Source organism: Phoenix dactylifera, chromosome 6, assembly GCF_009389715.1.
Source record: "Phoenix dactylifera cultivar Barhee BC4 chromosome 6, palm_55x_up_171113_PBpolish2nd_filt_p, whole genome shotgun sequence".
Lineage (NCBI taxonomy): Eukaryota > Viridiplantae > Streptophyta > Magnoliopsida > Arecales > Arecaceae > Phoenix > Phoenix dactylifera.
This window is the reverse complement of record NC_052397.1, coordinates 5326249-5344599: the sequence shown is the minus strand read 5'-3', so window position 1 is coordinate 5344599 and position 18351 is coordinate 5326249. Positions and strand designations below refer to the sequence as shown.

At 38.8% G+C, this 18351-nt stretch overlaps 3 protein-coding genes, 1 long non-coding RNA gene and 1 other non-coding gene across 5 annotated transcripts; 1 reads left to right on the top strand and 4 right to left on the bottom strand.

Annotated features, from left to right (window-relative positions):
• Positions 1–1022: 1022 nt before the first annotated feature.
• Positions 1023–3017, bottom strand: LOC103703156 (glutathione S-transferase U10-like). Its single transcript, XM_008785911.4, has 2 exons — positions 2452–3017; positions 1023–1622 (listed from the first exon to the last, which is right to left on the bottom strand). The coding sequence occupies exons 1-2, from the start codon at positions 2767–2769 to the stop codon at positions 1248–1250; spliced, it is 693 nt and encodes a 230-aa protein (XP_008784133.2). The 5' UTR covers positions 2770–3017; the 3' UTR covers positions 1023–1247.
• A 2685-nt stretch (positions 3018–5702) lies between these two features.
• On the bottom strand, positions 5703–7758 carry LOC103703143 (glutathione S-transferase U10-like). Its single transcript, XM_008785890.4, has 2 exons — positions 7354–7758; positions 5703–6216 (listed from the first exon to the last, which is right to left on the bottom strand). Exons 1-2 carry the CDS (start codon positions 7669–7671, stop codon positions 6019–6021), a joined length of 516 nt encoding a protein of 171 aa, XP_008784112.2. The 5' UTR covers positions 7672–7758; the 3' UTR covers positions 5703–6018.
• Positions 7759–10318: 2560 nt separating this feature from the next.
• Positions 10319–10399, bottom strand: TRNAL-CAG. Its single transcript has one exon. It is a non-coding gene; the product is annotated as a tRNA-Leu (tRNA).
• Positions 10400–10506: 107 nt separating this feature from the next.
• On the bottom strand, positions 10507–16978 carry LOC103703150 (protein FEZ-like). The gene is made up of 3 exons (XM_008785901.4): positions 15860–16978; positions 14655–14956; positions 10507–14569 (listed from the first exon to the last, which is right to left on the bottom strand). The coding sequence occupies exons 1-3, from the start codon at positions 16038–16040 to the stop codon at positions 13835–13837; spliced, it is 1218 nt and encodes a 405-aa protein (XP_008784123.2). The 5' UTR covers positions 16041–16978; the 3' UTR covers positions 10507–13834.
• On the top strand, positions 14480–15853 carry LOC113462495. The gene is made up of 3 exons (XR_003384939.2): positions 14480–14590; positions 14679–14963; positions 15051–15853. It is a non-coding gene; the product is annotated as an uncharacterized LOC113462495 (long non-coding RNA).
• Positions 16979–18351: the final 1373 nt, after the last annotated feature.

Genomic DNA, 18351 nt, shown 5'->3' with positions numbered 1-18351 from the left:
TGATATGGCTCCAAGCTTTATCCCCACTAAGTTGTCCTGCTTGGGTCACTGTCTTCAACCATATTTTGTCTACATCCTCGCAGAAGCAGATATTCTGGAGTTTGTGCTCTATGGCCATTCTTTATTGTCTGCCATTTGCATAAGGTAGTATATTTTCTCCAAGCGTCACTGCTGCTGAAAGTTATCATGTACGCTCCTTGGAAACCCCTCATTATATAGTACGTGTGCATCTGCTAATGTTCATAGCATGAGATGCTTGAGATGGAATATGGACATGTCTCTTTAAATTGTAGAATTATTATGTAAGGTTAGCATCTCGAATCTGAAACTGATAGCAGTTGTTATGCATCGTAAATTGTTTGCATAGCACTTTGAGCTCGCACCATTTCTGCAGATGTTGAGCACTCACCTTCATATCGTCCCTTCGTGCTTTCACGGCTAGGATTAAATTCTTCGCTTGAGTAGTGTTTAAATTTTATGCTATCCAAAGTTGTCTTTATTTTTGTTTAACCTTGGTGAAGAAACTATCAGAGGTCTTTAACCTAGGGATCCAAAGCCATAGGAAAAATATTTGACATTTAGGATAATGCCAAATTGAAGAGGTTGTAGCTGTGGGAAGCTTACCTTGGTAGTGAGCCGAGATTTAATAGAGCTTGGCCCAGCCCTCTAACTTGAAAGGTCTCTAATTGATGAAGAGAAGCCCACTCTGGGCTTCTTACAAGATTTGCAAGTTTCCAGCTGCCCCCTACCCGAAAATTTCCTGTTTTGAGAGTAACAGGGTAAATATTTTTTTGTGATGTATAACTAATTATGTCTTCCTTGTAGGCAAAAGCATGCTAATAATGACACACAATCTTCTAATAATTTTTTTTTATTCTTGTCATGATATTATGATGAAAAATATGTGCACCTATTTTCCTCCTCACTCAACGTGCATGAGCTCTCTGCAATCCTGATTCAATTCCATATATAAGAGGAAAATCAAAATCTCTCTGACTTCCTGACCTTTTTCTTGTTGCCGGTAAAAGAAAAAAACACGGGACTTAGATTTGTTATTATGCTTACTAGTTTATTCGTAACATTACCAAAACTCAACTTCACAAAAACAAACAAACACAGCTCTTATCTTAGGAAATAAAAAAGTCCACAAAGTACTGAAACCAAACATCGCAATAAAGCTGAGAGCATCCATGCGCGCTGCCAACTCAGGGAAGGTAAACATTCTCATGCTTGGCCAAAGAAATAGGTTACTTTGGAGCAGATGCAAGAGCCTTCTCCCTCACGGCAAGGATGAGGCCGGTCATCTTTTCATGGGGAATAACCGTGTCCTTGGTCACCTCAAGGTCTACGAAGGAAGCTACACAGGAGTGCAGGAGTGGCAACTTCTCCTTCTCCAATAGTTCCATTCCAACAAGATCCACGAGAACCCTAAATCCTGAAGAACTGGAGCCGATTATCACATCGAGGAGGCCAGGCTTCTCTCCGTTGATAAATGGGCCTTTACTTGATAAGTCCTTTCGACAGCCATTCTCTAGAGTGGCCAGGTGTTCTATGAGTTCCTTGGTTGCCTTCTCCTGTGCCTCGCCTTCAGACTCCGTGATAGCATAGAAAGCGGCCACAAACTGCAAGTTCAGTGTTTATTGTCACAATCACAATTTTGAATGAGATTGATCATAAAAGATATGCTATTAGATGCATCTAATCCTTGAAAGATTGTGCCTTTGAAAGCTGACATTTACCATACTGAAAAGTTTGTAATAATTTGGCCTGTTTGGCTGAACTAAAAACTCGAGGATTAGCTAGTAAAAGTTATAATTGGAGATATACCTGCTTAGGGACATAAGACTTTGATTTTTTGAAACAGGCGTATGATACTTTTTCTCTTCCTGCTTCATATCTAATGTACGAGGGGCATACGAAAGAGGGAACTCAGTTTCCATTTTCTACATAGCCTTTCAGACTCCTTGGCTTCATCGACAATCATATTCACATCACAAAAAATTTGGCTAATCTTCCTTTTTTTTGGGCTAAAAATTTTGTAAATTTGCTAAATTTTGTTAAAATTTTTTGATATCATAGTTCCAATAGCAGCGTTGCGTGCTGCATGAGAAAATATATCCTGTGTAATAAAAATGTTAAAGACTTCTCATTAAACATATTTGCAAAGAAGTTAATAGTGCAGCAGATTGGATAGCATCATATATTGCAAATTATACGAGTTCTATCTTGTGGTGATAGATATCCATCCTTAGTTGTTAGATATTGTATTTTCAAATAGTTACGAACGTATTTGTTCTAAATTGGTTTAATAAATGCAATTCACCAAAATTAAAAATTGCTAAAATTGTACTTATTCTGAGTCAATTTTGGAGAATGATAAAAAACCTGCCTCCTCCAACTTTATTTTTAAGATACATGCAATAATAGAATTAGAAGAGTCGAGTGCTGTACCTTCTTGTAGAAGAAATCAGCCCAAAACCGGACCTTAGCTTTCTTGTAGGGATCCTCCGGAAGGAGGGGTGGTTCCTTCCACATCTCATCGATGAACTCCAAGATGACAAGCGACTCCGCTATTGGCTTGCCATCCACCACAAGGACTGGCACCTTCTTGTGGACCGGATTCAGCTCAAGGAGCGACTCGCTCTTGTTCTGGAGGTCTTCCTCCACGTACTCGTAGGCCACGCCCTTGAGCTTAAGGGCATGGTGGATCATGAGACAGTAAGGGCTGGCCCAAAACCCGTGCACCTTCACTCCCTTTGCTTCTGCCATCCTTGCTCTCTCCACCCAATGATCTCCAAAAACTCTCTTGCAAGCAAAGCTTCCAACGCCTATAATATATAGAATTTCTCTGTGCTGATGCTCTTCTTCCTCATTCTTTTTCTTGTATCTTAAGTTTGGTCAGCTTGTGGAAAGGTACGTATTAAATTCATAATAGACTAGTACAAACAACAACAACAACCGGAAAGAAAATAGACGAGTGCAAGGTGGACTAGATGCCCACAAGGGACACTCTTAACGTTGCCTCTCAAGTATATCCTGATCATATGAGTCTGGATTTCTTATCCTTCTTTCAACAAAAAACCTGAAAAATATATGCAATAGGCTTAGGCAGTGAATTTATTAACTAATGGAAAAGGACAAAGTTTGTCTTTTATAAGGGAACATGTGGAGTTATTCATAGGAGAGACTTTTGATCCTATGGTTGAGCTTAGTCAAGTAGAGAAACTGATCAGAAATTTGAGTATTCATAGGAGCTGATGCATATATGTTATTTTGCTCATTGGTTAGCACAAGGTTCAAGAAACAATAAATGAAAACTAATAATTAATGTGATTGTCCCACCTTCCAGGTTGGAATTGATTCGGTCAAGGTTTGGATTGGATCTGGATGGACAAGGCTAAGAACTAACCAGAATTTCTGTGTGCGTGTGTGTGTGTGTGTGAGCTTAGAATTAACTAAGTGGACTCTCATCTAGTCCATTTCTATATGAGTTTGTTTGCCCTTGGCAATCCACTCTTCACACATATATCAAGACAAGAGACTTTAATAAATTGACATCCTTGACAACGTTACCAAGTAACCTCTTCTATTGCCAAGTAAACAAACAATCACCAAACATGGTGCATGAACTCCTATGGTGGGAACGGGTCAAGTGGCGTCTCCAGACTGCGTCCATATGGACAAAACTGAGAACTGATCCAAGTTGACATGTTACAACGATCTGGACTTTGATCTAAGCTTCTAATATTGCCAATGTCCATGGATGACAGCCCTCTTATGAAATTTTTACCTACTTAACATGTATTAAATTGTTAGTTATCTTCTTCGATCTTAAACGAGTGTTTGTTTGAGAATAAAATAGCCGATGTTCAACCACTAGATGCTCCAACACAGAAACATTAAACAGACCTTTATGAGATGGGCTTCTAGCTCGCAAAACTCTCTTGCTGTGGCTATACCAATGAAGAGTCGTCATGTACTTGTTGATGATGCCAATCTCACCTGCTCCATTTTTAATCCTAGATTAAGTTGGTCCATTACACAGTTAGAAGCAAAAGATCATGGCTTTTTTTAACAATGCAGATTAGTCTGGAAGGATATAGTTTGAATGAGATAAGATCCATCAAGATTGTATGACACTGATGTTAAGCATTGAAAATATTTTTCTTTTAAGTATTTACATTAATATATCATGAAAAAATTTAAGCAAGCAACATATGGTTTAAAAATTAATGATAGCCTGATAGAAAACTAACAGACTGTTAACTCAACTCATTCTTTTTGATATATCATATTAATTAGGTGAAGCTAATCTGCACGCGACTTGAGCTCCTAGGTTCTACCTTTCTTGTGCGGGTCCCATTTTACATGTCATATGGGGTTCATGTGCTACATTAGTTTCAAGTGTCGAAAACCTAAATAATGTCTGGGTCACACATGGAGTCATAAATTTGGGTGGCCACCAAGCGTATTCGTAGCTGCTAAGGAATTTTAATTAAGGGGAGAAGTAAATCTAGTCCTGGTCTTCTTCTGCGAAGAATGGGAAACAAGCTTAGGCACCAAGAAACAAATATGCTCTTATATTAATGGTGGCAAGCCAACAACTGCCCACACAGCAAACTATATGACTGTATCATGTTGCAGGTTGCAGGTGGGAAATTTCTTGGCTTGAGATTGACTCCGGACCGGCTAATTGCGAACTGGTTAGAGTTGCCAACACTTCCAAAACTTTTGATTCCGTTCTAGGTCATGGAGTACTCAGCTCTGTTCATTAAATCTTAATCCGAGACTTATTGGTTAAGCTTTTTGACTAGGGTGCAATTGACTGAGTTCGATCGACTAACTAGAGGCTCGAGATTCAAAATACTCATGCTCGAAATTCGACTCGAGATCGATCGAGTCTTAATATCCAAGCATTGAAGTTGAGTCAATAATAAAAAAAGGCAATACTCAAGAGATTGATTCGATTTGGCTTGAATATCAACCGAGCCATACTCGAGCTCAAAATCGAGCTTTGGTTATAAATTAAAAGTATAGTTAAACAACTATAGAATCATATTATATTTTAAAATATTAAATTAATAATATACATAATAAGCAAAATGCCAGTATTAATTAGAAATATATATTACCTGATTGGCTTGTAAGCCTTCGAGTCGAGTATTTTGTTCCTCGAGCTCGACTCAGAATTATTTAAGCTTCTTGAGCCCGACTCGAGGCTCAACAATAATTGAATCGAGTCAAGCTTGGATGTAAGTCTAGTCGAGTCGATCTTGAATCCAAGTCAAACTCGAGTAGCTCAGCTTATTTGCACTTCTACTCTTGACCAAAATATACAGACCTATATACACATACACGTGTGCACATATGCACATAGGTTAAACTAATGTGATTGTCACAAATTAGATAGGATTTATTCTCATTCCATGCAGTTGAAAATGTCTTTTTCTCTCCTCCCCAATACTCTCAACACTCCCCAAATTTGCCCTTTCTTTGAAGAACTTGGACACAATCCTCACTATCCAAATTAATAGGATTTTTGTCAAGTAAAATCTATGCGAAAAGTACGAAAAAGGCTAGCCCTTGTAACTTTTTCATAAGTTTATTTTTATTTATAAAATTAAGAAACGGTAGCACTCCCTTTTGGAACAAGATGGTGGTTAACCAATGCAGCTCATCAACACATAGGGGAACACAACCCATTTAAAGGCTGAAACATAGACCTCTTATTATTATTATTACAACAATAATATATCAATTCATCTAGCATCAAAGCAGGACAAAGTTCCCTTACAAGCTCAACATTATCACATTAGGCCACAAAGACTTGAGAGGAACCATCAAGCTCCTGATGATGCTGAAGCCTTCTCTCTCATAGCTCGAATGCGCTCCTGCAACATGGCATCAGGAATTGCTGTTTCTCTGACCACATCAAGGTCTGCAAAAGCATCCATGCAAGAGCACAGGAGTGGTGTCCTCTCCTTTTCCAGAAATTTCACATCAGTAAGACCTTCCAGGTTAATTGAATCCATCACGGCATGAGCCCAGGATCACATCGAGAAGGCTGGGCATCACACCATTGATGAATGGGCCTCCACTGAACAAATCTCTCTGGATTCCATCCTCCAATGTGCTCAAGTTCTCAATGAAGTCCCTGGATTGCCTTCTGTTGCTCCTCTCCTTTGTGTTTTGAATAGCGTAAGTGCCAGGCACCAGCTGCAGGAGCAACATACATCTCTTGTTAAGGTAATGATTTGTTCTTCAATCAAAAGAAAAATCTAAAGTTACTGCATCCTTGCTTGCCCATTATAAAAGCTCTCTGACTCATAATTCCCATGGGCAATCACCAACAACACAACAAAAAAAAAAAAAACAAAGAAAAACTCCCACACTGACGTCGTTTTGATAATTCATGTGTGATACTAGGGAGGATGTCCACAGGTGATTGTAATGGTCGGTGTGAAAAAAAAAGACAAGTTTAATTAACTCATATTTGGATTTAAGCTTGTTTTAGTTCATAAAAATTTCTTCCGTAACCTAGAAGTTTCAGTCATAAAAAAAGCATATGGGCAAAAGAAACATGTACGTGTGTCCTTGAACTAGACTTAATGATAAGGTTTGGGCTGTTAATCTCCAGAAAACTGAACTTATTTATTCTTATGAATGGGAAATCAAACTCAACTAGGTTCGGATTTACCAACTCAATTAGGTTTTAGGATAATCATCCCTATAAAATAGGGCCAACAACTCCCAAGTGAGTTGGCTTGTGGATTCTTTGTTACAAGCTGGCATGCGATGTTATTAGGTCGAACCATTTCCTAGAAACTTGTTCTTGGATATGAAAATGCTAAACATCGCTGCTCCATTAATCGATGCCGATGTTGGAGTCAACTAATGTTGATTTAGAACTCATAGCATGGTTAAATTGCACCAAGTCATGGCTAGAGATAATAGACCCTCGTGCATCGCACCAATTTTCAACTACCATAGAGTCTACATAGTGAATGGAGCAGTTATAGATGGCGCTACACATGAGATAAAATAACACAGATGCATGTGTGCATATGTACATGGACGGGGGGTTGCAACTTTCGCACAAAAGAAGGATTTGTCTTCCTTCGCACGAATTAATCTATCATTGGATCATGCAATGGTCGCTTCAAAATCTATATATATGATGAATGAAGGAGCTCGGAATGCTTTGAAAGCTGTGCAGGGGCGGAGATCCAATGGTAAGAATTGCGAAAGAACAACAATCATTCCTTCGTGCAAAAGATATAACCCGAACCCTACGCACATGCTCCACAGGAAGGAAAAAAAAAGAGGAGTTAGGAAGCTTTGCAATTATGGTACCTTTTGGTAGACAAAATCAGCCCAAAAACGAACTTTGGATCTCTTGTAAGGATCCTCCGGGAGAAAAGGAGGGTCCTTCCACATCTCATCGATGAACTCCAAGATGACAAGCGACTCGGCTACTGGCTTTCCATCCACTGCCAGGACCGGCACCTTCTTGTGAACAGGGTTAAGCTTAAGAAGCGCCTGGCTCTTGTTCTGGAGGTCTTCCTCCACGTACTCGTAGGCCACGCCCTTGAGCTTAAGAGCATGGTGGACCATGGTGCAGTAGCCACTGAACACAAACCCATACAACTTCACCTCCTTCACCTCTCCCATCGCTATGCCTTCTCCCAGAACAATCTCCAAGCCTACTTTTTAGGAAGCTTGAAGCAAAGAACACGTAATGGAGAGTATCTATATAAGTTTTTGTGTCACCTGTCTTGATCCTAGTTGCTAATCCTGCGGACTAAACTTCTCCTTTGAGTAGTATAATTAAGGAAGCCACCTCTTTTGAAAAGTAGACATTGACTTTCGGAGTCGTTTCCAATTAGTTCGCTTTCTAGCTGGCCCCACCGTGGTGGACTGCTTCGCATGGGTGGAAGGTTGAAGGCTGTGGGTTGATACGAAGTATTATTTGTTTTAATAATAGAATTTGTATTACTTGTATTATCAGTATAAATTAATACATGTTTGATTTTTTTTTCTGAAAGAAGATTTTTTTATTTTATTTTCTTCCTTTTATCCTTCTAGAACATTGGTCAATTTATTATATGACCTTCCATAAGTTTTTTACTTATTTCTTCTATTTGGTTGCTTGTTATCGTTTCTGCCTACTTCATTTACTGAGAAAGGATCCTCACACCAGACCAAAACTGAAGAGCTTAGATCTCTGAGTATGCTGGCTTGCTTATTTGGTAAGTACTTAAAAAGTATGTTATAAAGATTGTATGCTGGGGTTTTTCACCTGGGAGCTTCCACCTCCGAATTTTTTTAAGATCAATTTCGACGGATGCATATTGGATGGCGGTAGGACGGAAGGTGCTGGCTTTATCATCAAAGGTCCGAAGTTCAGGGTGATTGCGGCTGGTGGTTGCCAGATCTTCGACGCCTTCGGTCCCGGAGGCTGAGTTGAGGACGGCTTGGGCTGGCTTAAGTTACGCTCGGCGGGCATTGCAGGCCAAAGTTGCATTGCTAGAGGGCAATTTGACAACAATTATTGATTGGATTCAATAGAGCGTGGGAGGTGTGGGCGACTATCATCCGCTGTTTAGAGATATTCGAGCTGTGATCTGTGACGAAATGGCCTTACTGGCGAAGCATGTGTATAGAGAGGTTAATGGGGCAGCAGATTGGGTGGCCTCGTATGTGGCCAACAACTCCGAAAATACTCTTTGGGTTGGGGAGAGGGAGTTGCTTGGTGCGCTTCGGGACCTATTGTTTCTCGACTTTTTTGGCTATATCCGTATCAGTGCTGCATGATACATCCGGTTTAGCAAAAGAAAAAGAAATTGTATGCTTGGCCATCAATGTACAGTTTGGGCCTGAGAACACAAATTGTGTAACATATACTTTACTCGTCAAGATGGCATCTTGAGAATGGCCTAAGTTGGTCTTATGATGGAGACATCAACAATCAACTATATTTTGTCAACTATAGATATATTCCTCAATCCCACCTCTCCTTCATGATGCATGAAGATCACCGTCAATTAGAAAAATCAAGGGCTCGCCATGGACTCACCATGAAAGATGAGTGTGGTCTCCATCGGGCCACACATGTCTACAGAAAGGCGAATAGCACTGCTAACTGGGTGGCCTCCTTCACAGCTCACCACTCTGAAGGCTTCACCTGAAAAGACCATGTGTCGGTGCCTTATTCTCTGTATTATTATTATTTTTTTGATTTTTTTGGTTGCACCCACATTTGTCGTGTGTGAGCCGCCTTTGTACCAAAAAAAAAAACAAGATACCTCGAAATTGCGCCGGTGTAGAAGAAATAAACTCCCAGATGACACCTCCATAGGATGTATGGGTCTCTTGGTTGTTAATCCTGTAATACAAAATTGAAAGGAAGATCACAGTCTATGGCTAGTCCATCCTAAGCCACCAATTATCCGTGATGGGAAGAGAGAGATTCAGAGAAAGAACAAAACAAAGCAGTAGGGAGGAATAAAAAAAGTTTGGCCTTCACTCTCAAATTTCTTATAGTTTCTTCTATACCAGCTTATTAAAAGATAAGCTAGTTCCATCAATGACAATCAAAGTGTGTAGCACAAATTCAACTGATTTCCCTGGTTCACTTCATTGTTAATCTATAATCTTATGTTGTTCCAATTATTTATCATATCTCTATTATTAGATTTATATTATTTCTTTTTTATTATCGACTATCTCAGAATTTTTTTGACTACTTATTAGTTTGCGGAGACACGTGCATTTGCTGCATTTTTTTTTTTGCATATTTTTCAATGCCAAAATATTACTTGCTTGCGAGAAAATTTGGAAAAAGGGAAGTACAAGGTTCAAAAAATATATATATATAGTTGGTTGGAGAATGCAAATCATTAGTCTTTTGTAAAACATTTTCCATTATTATTAGTATGATTAATTTAGTTATTTTTCTTTTTTATTATACCCATGCAGTTTATCCTATTGAGAAAGGCCAAAATTTAAAATGCACATAGAATTCAGTAAAAATAAAAAAATAAATTACAAAATAAATAAAATAATTTAAAAATAAGAAATGTACTTAAGTATGGGATTTTATTTTTCTTTTAAATACTTGTGCAATTTATTCTATTGATTGAAAATACACGTGGCAATTCATTCTTCTTAAAATCAAAGACTCCTTTTAAAAAGAAATCATTATTTTAAAAATAATCGAAAAATAAAAATAAATCAAAATTTGTTCTGATGTTTTTCAATATTCTTGAAATAAGAATAAATAAAAAAAATAAAGAAAATAATTTCAAATTAAAAAATGTGTCAAGAATGGGATTCGAACCCATGCCCTTTCGGACCAGTACCTGAAACTGGCGCCTTAGACCAACTCGGCCATCTTGACGTGCTCACATATCGCTAACATCTAGCAAAAAGTTCTTAATACTTTATCAAGATACTGGCATTCCCACGCTCTTTCTTCCCTTTCCTTTGCCAAAAACTTTACCATATCCTTACCTTGGTTGCAAGAGAAAACTGGCTTTCGTCTGCCCTCTTCTTCCCATCAATGGCCATGCAGAAAGCCAAAACTAACGAAACCCATATCACAAATGCACTGCCTTCCCGATCAAACACCTCCGGCCACCAACGGTCTCGCCGAGGCCCACCGCAAGTCTGGTTCTGTGTTCGATGCACTTCAAGTGCTCGGCAAAATCCCAAACCCAAATATCTAATCATGGAACCTCTTTGTATCATGCTACAATCAGATTTCTCTGTTTGAAGAATCTCTTAGAACTTTCAGGCACATGGTTTCGTTAGGATTCAAGCCGAATCAGTTCACTTACGGAAGTGTGATCTATGCTTGCCCTGCGTCCCAAAACCTTGAATTTGGCGAGCAGATATACTCGCTTGTCCTGAAAAACGGGTTCCTTTCCAATGGCTATGTTTGTACTGGGCTGATATATTGTTTGCGAAAAGTAATGGTTTCAATGGTTCTTTAAGTGTGTTCTCCGAGAAAGCCAGCTCAAATGTGGCTTTGTTGGAATGCTTTCATTGCTGGGGCAGTTCAAGATATGGAGAGTTTGATTGCTCTGGACTTTTTGGTCGGATGGTGGATGAGTTTATTATACCAAATTGTCCTACTTTCTCGGGTGTTTTATTGCCTTGTGCTGCGGCTGCAGAATTAGAGGTGGGTATGCATGGTCATTCAATGGGATGATGGAGATGACATCTTTGTTGGAACAGCAATCATTGATCTATATGCTAAGTGTGGTGATATTGATGCTGCAGTGAAGGAATTCTCACGCACGCTGGTTTGCAACGTGGTTTCTTGGACTACTGTTGTCTCTTGTTTTGTTCAGGAGGAGGAGGCTATTGATGCTATGATATTTTTTGAAGTAATTCGACAAACTGGCATGGAAATAAACAAGTTAAATCTTACCATTGTACTCCTTGCCTGTGCTAAGTCTCTGATGACGGAAGAGAAAATACAAATCCATTTCTTGATTCTAAAGACTGGGTTGCATATGGATTCTGTGCTTAAAGATGCTTTGATCAGCACATATGCAAAAATTGGGTATATTCAATTGACTGAAAACTGTTTGAGGAGACTGATACTGTGAAAAAAGTCCAGGTACTTGGTCAGCTATGATCCCTGTCCTTGCTCAGAACCAGAATTTGAGAAGACCAATTTAAATCTTCAGAAGATGTTTTGGGAAGGTCTAAAAAACCTGATAAAAATGCAGCTCTGCTGCTCCTAGCATTGTTGACCGTATAGATTTAGGGAGACAATACATTCTTTATGTCACAAAAGCTGGCTTAGTGCTTGATATGCTTGTGGATAGTGCACTCTTCACCATGTACTCCAAATGCGGTAGCATCAAAGATAGTTATGAGTTCTTCAAACAAATGCAAGAAAGAGATAGAGTTTCATGGTCATTAAATGATTTCTGGATTTGCAGGACATGGTCATACAGATAAGGCTTTTCAGTTATCCAAGGATATGTTTCTTGAAGCTATCAAACCTGATGAAATGACTTTATCTGCTGTTCTTACAGCTTGCAATGGTCGCTGTGACTTAATGAAAGGGAAGGAAATTCATGGGCATGCTATTCGTGTTGGATTTTGGGCTGGCACTCTTATTGGTAGTGCTCTCATGTAGATGTATTCCAAATGCAAAACTAGTATCTGCAAGGAGTCTTTGATGAATTTTAAAGGACAGATGGGTGTCGTTGTCATCCTTGGTGTCAGGGTAGGCCACAAATGGTTTTAGTGATGAGGCACTGTCACAGTTCCAGTGTATGGTGCTTGCCGGTTTTGAAAATAGACCACTTTATGTGTCCATCGATTCTTTTGGTATGTGCTAACATATCAAGGACGGTTTTGGATAGGCAGTTATATGCCCATGCAATCAAAGCAGCCATAACTTTGTATCTTTCAGAGCTCTCAACCTATGGCAACATTTATGATTCTCGTAGAGTATTTGATGAAATGGAAAACCCTCATTTAGTCAAATGGATGGATATGCTCAGCATCCAAGTGGTTTAGAATCTCTGAAAATCTTCGAGCTGATGAAGAAATGAGGAAGAAAACCCGACTCTGTGACACTAGATAGTGTTTTATCAGCCTGTAGCCATGATGGTTTTCTAGAAGAAGACATTTGCTATTTTAATTCTATGAGCACTGATTATGGGATTTGACCGGAAGCTCATCACTATGCATTCATGGTTGATTTACTTGGTCAATCTGAAAGACTTAAAGAGGATACAGATTTCATTGACAGGATTCCTACAGAACCCGATTATCTGGTGCGGAGCACATTGCTTGTTGCTTGCAAAGAAGGTTCTTGAGCTAGCTCCTCATGATTATGGGACTTGTATATCTCTGTCAAACATCTCTGCAGATATGGGGGACCGGGAAGAAGTTCTGAGGATTAGAAGTTCAATGAAAGGAGGAGGCACAAAAAAGGAACCTGGGTGGAGTATAATATTTAAGATGAAAGTTTCCTTTTAGCCTCCATATCTGAAGAGTCATACTCATCTTCCAGTTGATTGCAATGATTAAGATAGATAATCTGTCTGTCTATCCTAGCCATTCTCTGTGGAGTCGCAGAGTATGGAGAGGTATGTGCTTAAGGTTACCGAGAGCAATGAAACAGAAAGAAAAACAAATTTGGCATTTAGGTTAAAATTAAAATAACAGAGGTTACCTGCTGCTGAGCTAACAATATGACAGGGATTTTACCCATAAAGTTCTTGATAATTTACTGTTCAAGAAGTGTGGAGCAATATTTTATTGTGAGGTGAGATTGAAGCAACCAAATAATGGCAACATTGCATCCAAATGAAGCATCATGTGGACTTCAGCATGTTATGCTGGCCTCAGGCATTTAATTTCTGTACTTCTTTGACAGCTTTCAAGCTTTGAGCACATACTTCAAGTGGCACAGGCTTCGAATTCTCTTCTTGAATTAGAGGTTGTACCAAGCCATTTGTTCTACATGTTGATGGATTATTAAAAGTTTTTTAGAAAAAAAAGAAAATAAAGAAGAGTTAAACACTTTTGGTAGTCTACTGATGAGTTGCTCTGTTATCTGGTGGCACTGGCAGATGGTTTATCAAAACTCAAAATGATTATGAAAATAATATCAACTTCAAAAATACAAACATTAATATAATTGTTTGAAGACTAAATCTAGCCACAGTTTTCTTGTCATTCTGTTAGCTTTGCTGTTAACAGACATGTCTTTGAAGATGTACATTATCACTTAATAAACACTCAATTTTTTCATGCTAACAGCAATGCTAACAGATGAAGGTGACTCGCTTTATGCTGCATCTAATTAGGTATAGCATTTGTTTGTGGAGTAACTCTTCGGCATCTCACTGGGGCACGGTGGAGAGTCCCATGCCAAGTTGGGTTTCCACTCATCAGAAAGATTTGACTGCAGACTGAAGGGAAAGCTGACGGTCTTCCCAGCTCCCCACTGATTGTTGTTCACATTACATATATGGGCAGTCTTCTTTGCATACATTTCTTCTTCCCCACTTCCCAAGCTTGTGCTCATGTCTAATGGAAAGTCAACTGTGAATCCATTAAACTGCTGCGTCTGTCCATAAGCTATGCTTTCAGAGGCTTTTTCAACATCACCAAGTATTGTGGGGGATATGTTAAGAAGCATTGCAGCCACATCCACTGTGCACTTGGATGGCATTGACACTTCAGCTGGTGAGAACATGAAGTTGGTGGGCATCTCTGCACTTGAAACAGGAAAGAACTGTGATGGTTTGCAGCTGATCTGGTCTATGGGCTTATAGGAGGTAACATCCAAAGGAGAGTAACTGGTAGTACAGGCCTGCTGCTGAAAGCTATTGTTACAGCCAAACTGGATTGCAGACCCAGCTTCAGTCATGCGTGAGATATTCTCAGAACAAAACTGAGTTCCACGTGCAGTCTGGGAAGCAGAGAACAAATCTTGTTCATTGGTCTCGGGTAATGGAGATACCCAAGAATGAGATAGTGCCCTCTGTGCCATAGAATTAGTCTTCTTAAAGATCCTACAGATCGCCCATGAGTCCTGTTTATGACACCAAGAAGGGTAAGTTTATTTCAGAGAATTTTAGTTTTATTTTAATGGAAGAAGAGTTAAGTGAACTTCTCACATTGGCTGGAATATTTTTGTCCAGAGGCCTCTTGGGCAGTGATGAATCTGAAAGGGAAGGCAACCTGAACTCGTGCATCATCCAGTCAGTTTTGATTCCTTTGGCAGCTCTTCCTTTGTAGAAGACTAAAGACTTCTTCAGGCCTATGCATTTGGTTCCCTCTGAGGAGTATATAGGCCTGTCTGTTCCTGTAGCCTTCCAAAATCCAGCTCCTGTGACTCTGTTTGGCCTGGTGCTGTTCCTATATTTCCTGTCCCTCGGACAGTAGAAGTACCATTCCTTCTCCCCCGTAGTTGCCAGCTCTTCTCGGTAAGTAGACATGAAATAAAATGTTCTTTTAGTAATTTAAGAAGAAGCAGTCACTTATGATTTACTTTATCATCATGAAATATGCAGAAGAAAAGACCTCCCCACTTATTCTTAAGAGAAGACAAACAACTATACAAAACTGACAACAGAAGAGAATATGGAAGAGGAGTTTCTCTTTGCTACATGTTATTATTTGTGAAACCTAAATTAAAAATCGAGTTATTTTGTGTTATCTTAAAGTCTAGAAAGACAGTTAAAAAGAGAAAGTTCTTTAAACCTGTTTGAGGATAGGAGAAACTAGTACTATTGCTCTGGTACCAAATCTTGACTTATGACATGCTTCTACAGAGGTAGCATTTTCATTATATTGACTGAAAACAACCCTGGATAAAGAGATGACATGAAAGGGTATATCTATTTTGCTGTAGCTGAGTCCTAAACTGAAGTGAACATTTGCTAAGGAACTTGAGAAATTTGAAAGATGAAACCAAACAAGTGAGATGATAGAAAACTTAAACCTTGGAACCTGAGAACTGAACTTACTAAAGATAAAATATCTGCAAAATTTTAAGGAACCGTAGAAAACTGAAGTTCAAGAATGCTACTTATATGACGACTGAAACGAAAAATCATCTACTGCTTGGTGCTTTCAGAGTATGGCATGAAGAAGAGGGATATAATACTTACACCTTAAAAACATAAAAAATAAAAAAGGTGTATAATATCAAAGGAATTTCGTTTAGTTTTCTAGCAATCAGAAAAACAGCTGAAAGCAGTGCAAAACCCAGATTATAATGAGAAAGAGGACAAAGAGATAACGAGATATTGAAAAGCCAGGGAAGCTTTCCTTCTAATATAAAAGCAATGAGGATTTGTTCAGATAGATGGTAGCTTACTTGGCAGATCCCATGGATCAAACTTGTAGATATCCAGTTGCCTGATAAGCTCAACGGAGAGAGGTTTTTGCTGAATTTTTCTCTTCAAATAGAACCCCACTAGCTCTTCGTCGGTAGGATGAAATCGAAAACCTGGCAACATCACTTCATCTCCCTTGTCCATATCACTTCTCTCATCCATAACTCTTTAGCTGCTTCTTTGATCGCAGAACGCTGTTAGCAAACACCTTGAGATGAAGAGAGATGCTAGAGATGTTTTCCTATCCCTTCAAACAGAAGCACTCTAGGGTTCTATGAACCTAAATTGCATGGTTTAGACCTACTACAGGAACCTATAAATGGAACCACCTCAGCTAAAGAAAAGTATGCAGCATGAACTAAGATTGGCTCACTCAGTGGACTCAAAAACAGCACCACAATAAAGAGCTAAAATACAGCATTAATCTGGTTCTAGAATCTAAAAATCACAAATTCTTTCTTCTTCACAATAACAGTAACTAGTTCATTTCAGGCAAAGTCATTAAAACCTAAACAAGACTTACAGGTCCTTATCTCCAGAAATATGCTAACAATGGAATGACTTAAGCCCCTAACAAGATCTAGGCCACTTTCTGCCCAATGATAGCAAGCATGATTAGAAGGATATTCTACAAATCTAAACAAGAATCACTAATGAAAACCTCAACAGCTACAAACAATAAGAAAGGCTGTCTAAGAAGACATGTGGCATGAACTGTGTGAAGAGCTCAAGAAACCCAGCTCATAGTTCATTTAGTTCAATGCTCTCTTGTGCTTCCTCTAAAGGGTTTCCCCTCCGGATGTCTGGCTTATCTTTCGGGCCTCTGGTGTTGGTCGAGGAAGAAGCTTGAGCAGTGCTCTTATAATACGATCACCAAGAAGCCCAAGTCAGAACAATAATTTTATTATTTTGAATAAAATACTCTTTCAGCCCCTCCCTTCTTGAATCCATTAGAGTAGTTTAATCTAGAGGAAGGGCATCTCGAAAAGACAAACTTAGCAGCTTATGGAGATAATCAATCCTTTTCTTTTCACACTTATAATATTAATTTCATGGAGTTCAAATATATCTTTTAAGCAAATCAAGAGAAGACTAGCTTCTAGGCAAGTCCATTTTATAGTCTTTATTAGATTATTTGTGTGGGGGGGGGGGGGGGGGGAACTGAACACTTCCCAACACATTAAGAAACTTCAAATAGTTATGTATATTCAATCCCCAAGAGTCTGAAAAATTCTTCTGATATCCCCTTTTCTATTTGGATTTCCATATATATTCCTTTGTCTCTCCTGATCCAAAAATCCCACCCCATATCAATCCCTATTCCCTTTCAGATACATGCTCTCTGCTTGTCAGTGTATATCTTGGGGTCTCATGGAGATTCCTTTACTATCAAATTCAAAACAAGAACAAACAAAATGCTCTCAAATTGGTGAGTCTCCTGACTAAGTTAATATTTGTGCTGGACAAATCCATTGGCCGCCCATTGATACTGTTTCACTATCACACCCTTGAGACAGGCAGAAAGTGAAATTCATGATATAATGACTAATTTGTCCCTGGGATTTTGGTAGCATATGGGCGCCTACCACGGCATGATTACAAGTCGAGTTTGGGAACAATTTGGCCGGCAATGTCTCGGAGTTCAAACAACTCTCTCTCTCTCTCTAAAAGAAAGAAAAAAAAACTCCAATAATTCTTAGAAGGTTTAAAAAGAAAGATGATTTAAATGAAAAAAAAAATCAAAAATAAAAACTATGAGTTATTGATATTATGTATTAATTTACATAATAACAAGCATGAAAGAAGCAAGAACAGTAAAACACTAGAAAAAAAAAAACTCTACGACCAGCAACAACAATTCAAATCAGTCATTTGTATTCTACGGTAGAATTCATAATCATCGTATAACTCTCGATTAGTTTTTTTTCTTTCTCGGATTCGAATGATGGAAGCCTAAATAGTTAGATTTCAAATTTGTTCGAAGAGCAAAGTAGTAGAATAAAAGGGATGGAAATTGATGAAGATAGTTTGAGGACAAAGTATCCTCAAAATTCATGAATGAAGTAAAATATTTAATAATTTGGAGAATACCTTTACTATGATTAGGAGTCCTTGGGAGCCAATGGTTTGATGTACAGAGTCGTAATTTGCCAATATCTAGAATAGTATTAGAATAGTGACAGCCCAGCTTGCTGAGCTTGATTGATGAGGTCTGGGGGGGGGGGGGGGATGGTGATTTCCCCTGTAGCATCATCCTAACGTGCAATTTACTGCCAGTAGTTTTAGAAACTTCCATTATTTAACTAATAGCTTTTTAAAAGTGACATATTTGGATTCACAAAGAAAGTCTTGGTCTATATGGGTGGACAGGCAGGTTGAGCCGGTGACTACTTCAGGGACCTTAACAATCTTAGATGGTATTTCAAGGGGGAAAAAAAAAAGTAGGCTTTATCCAGCTTAGTCCGCAGTTTCT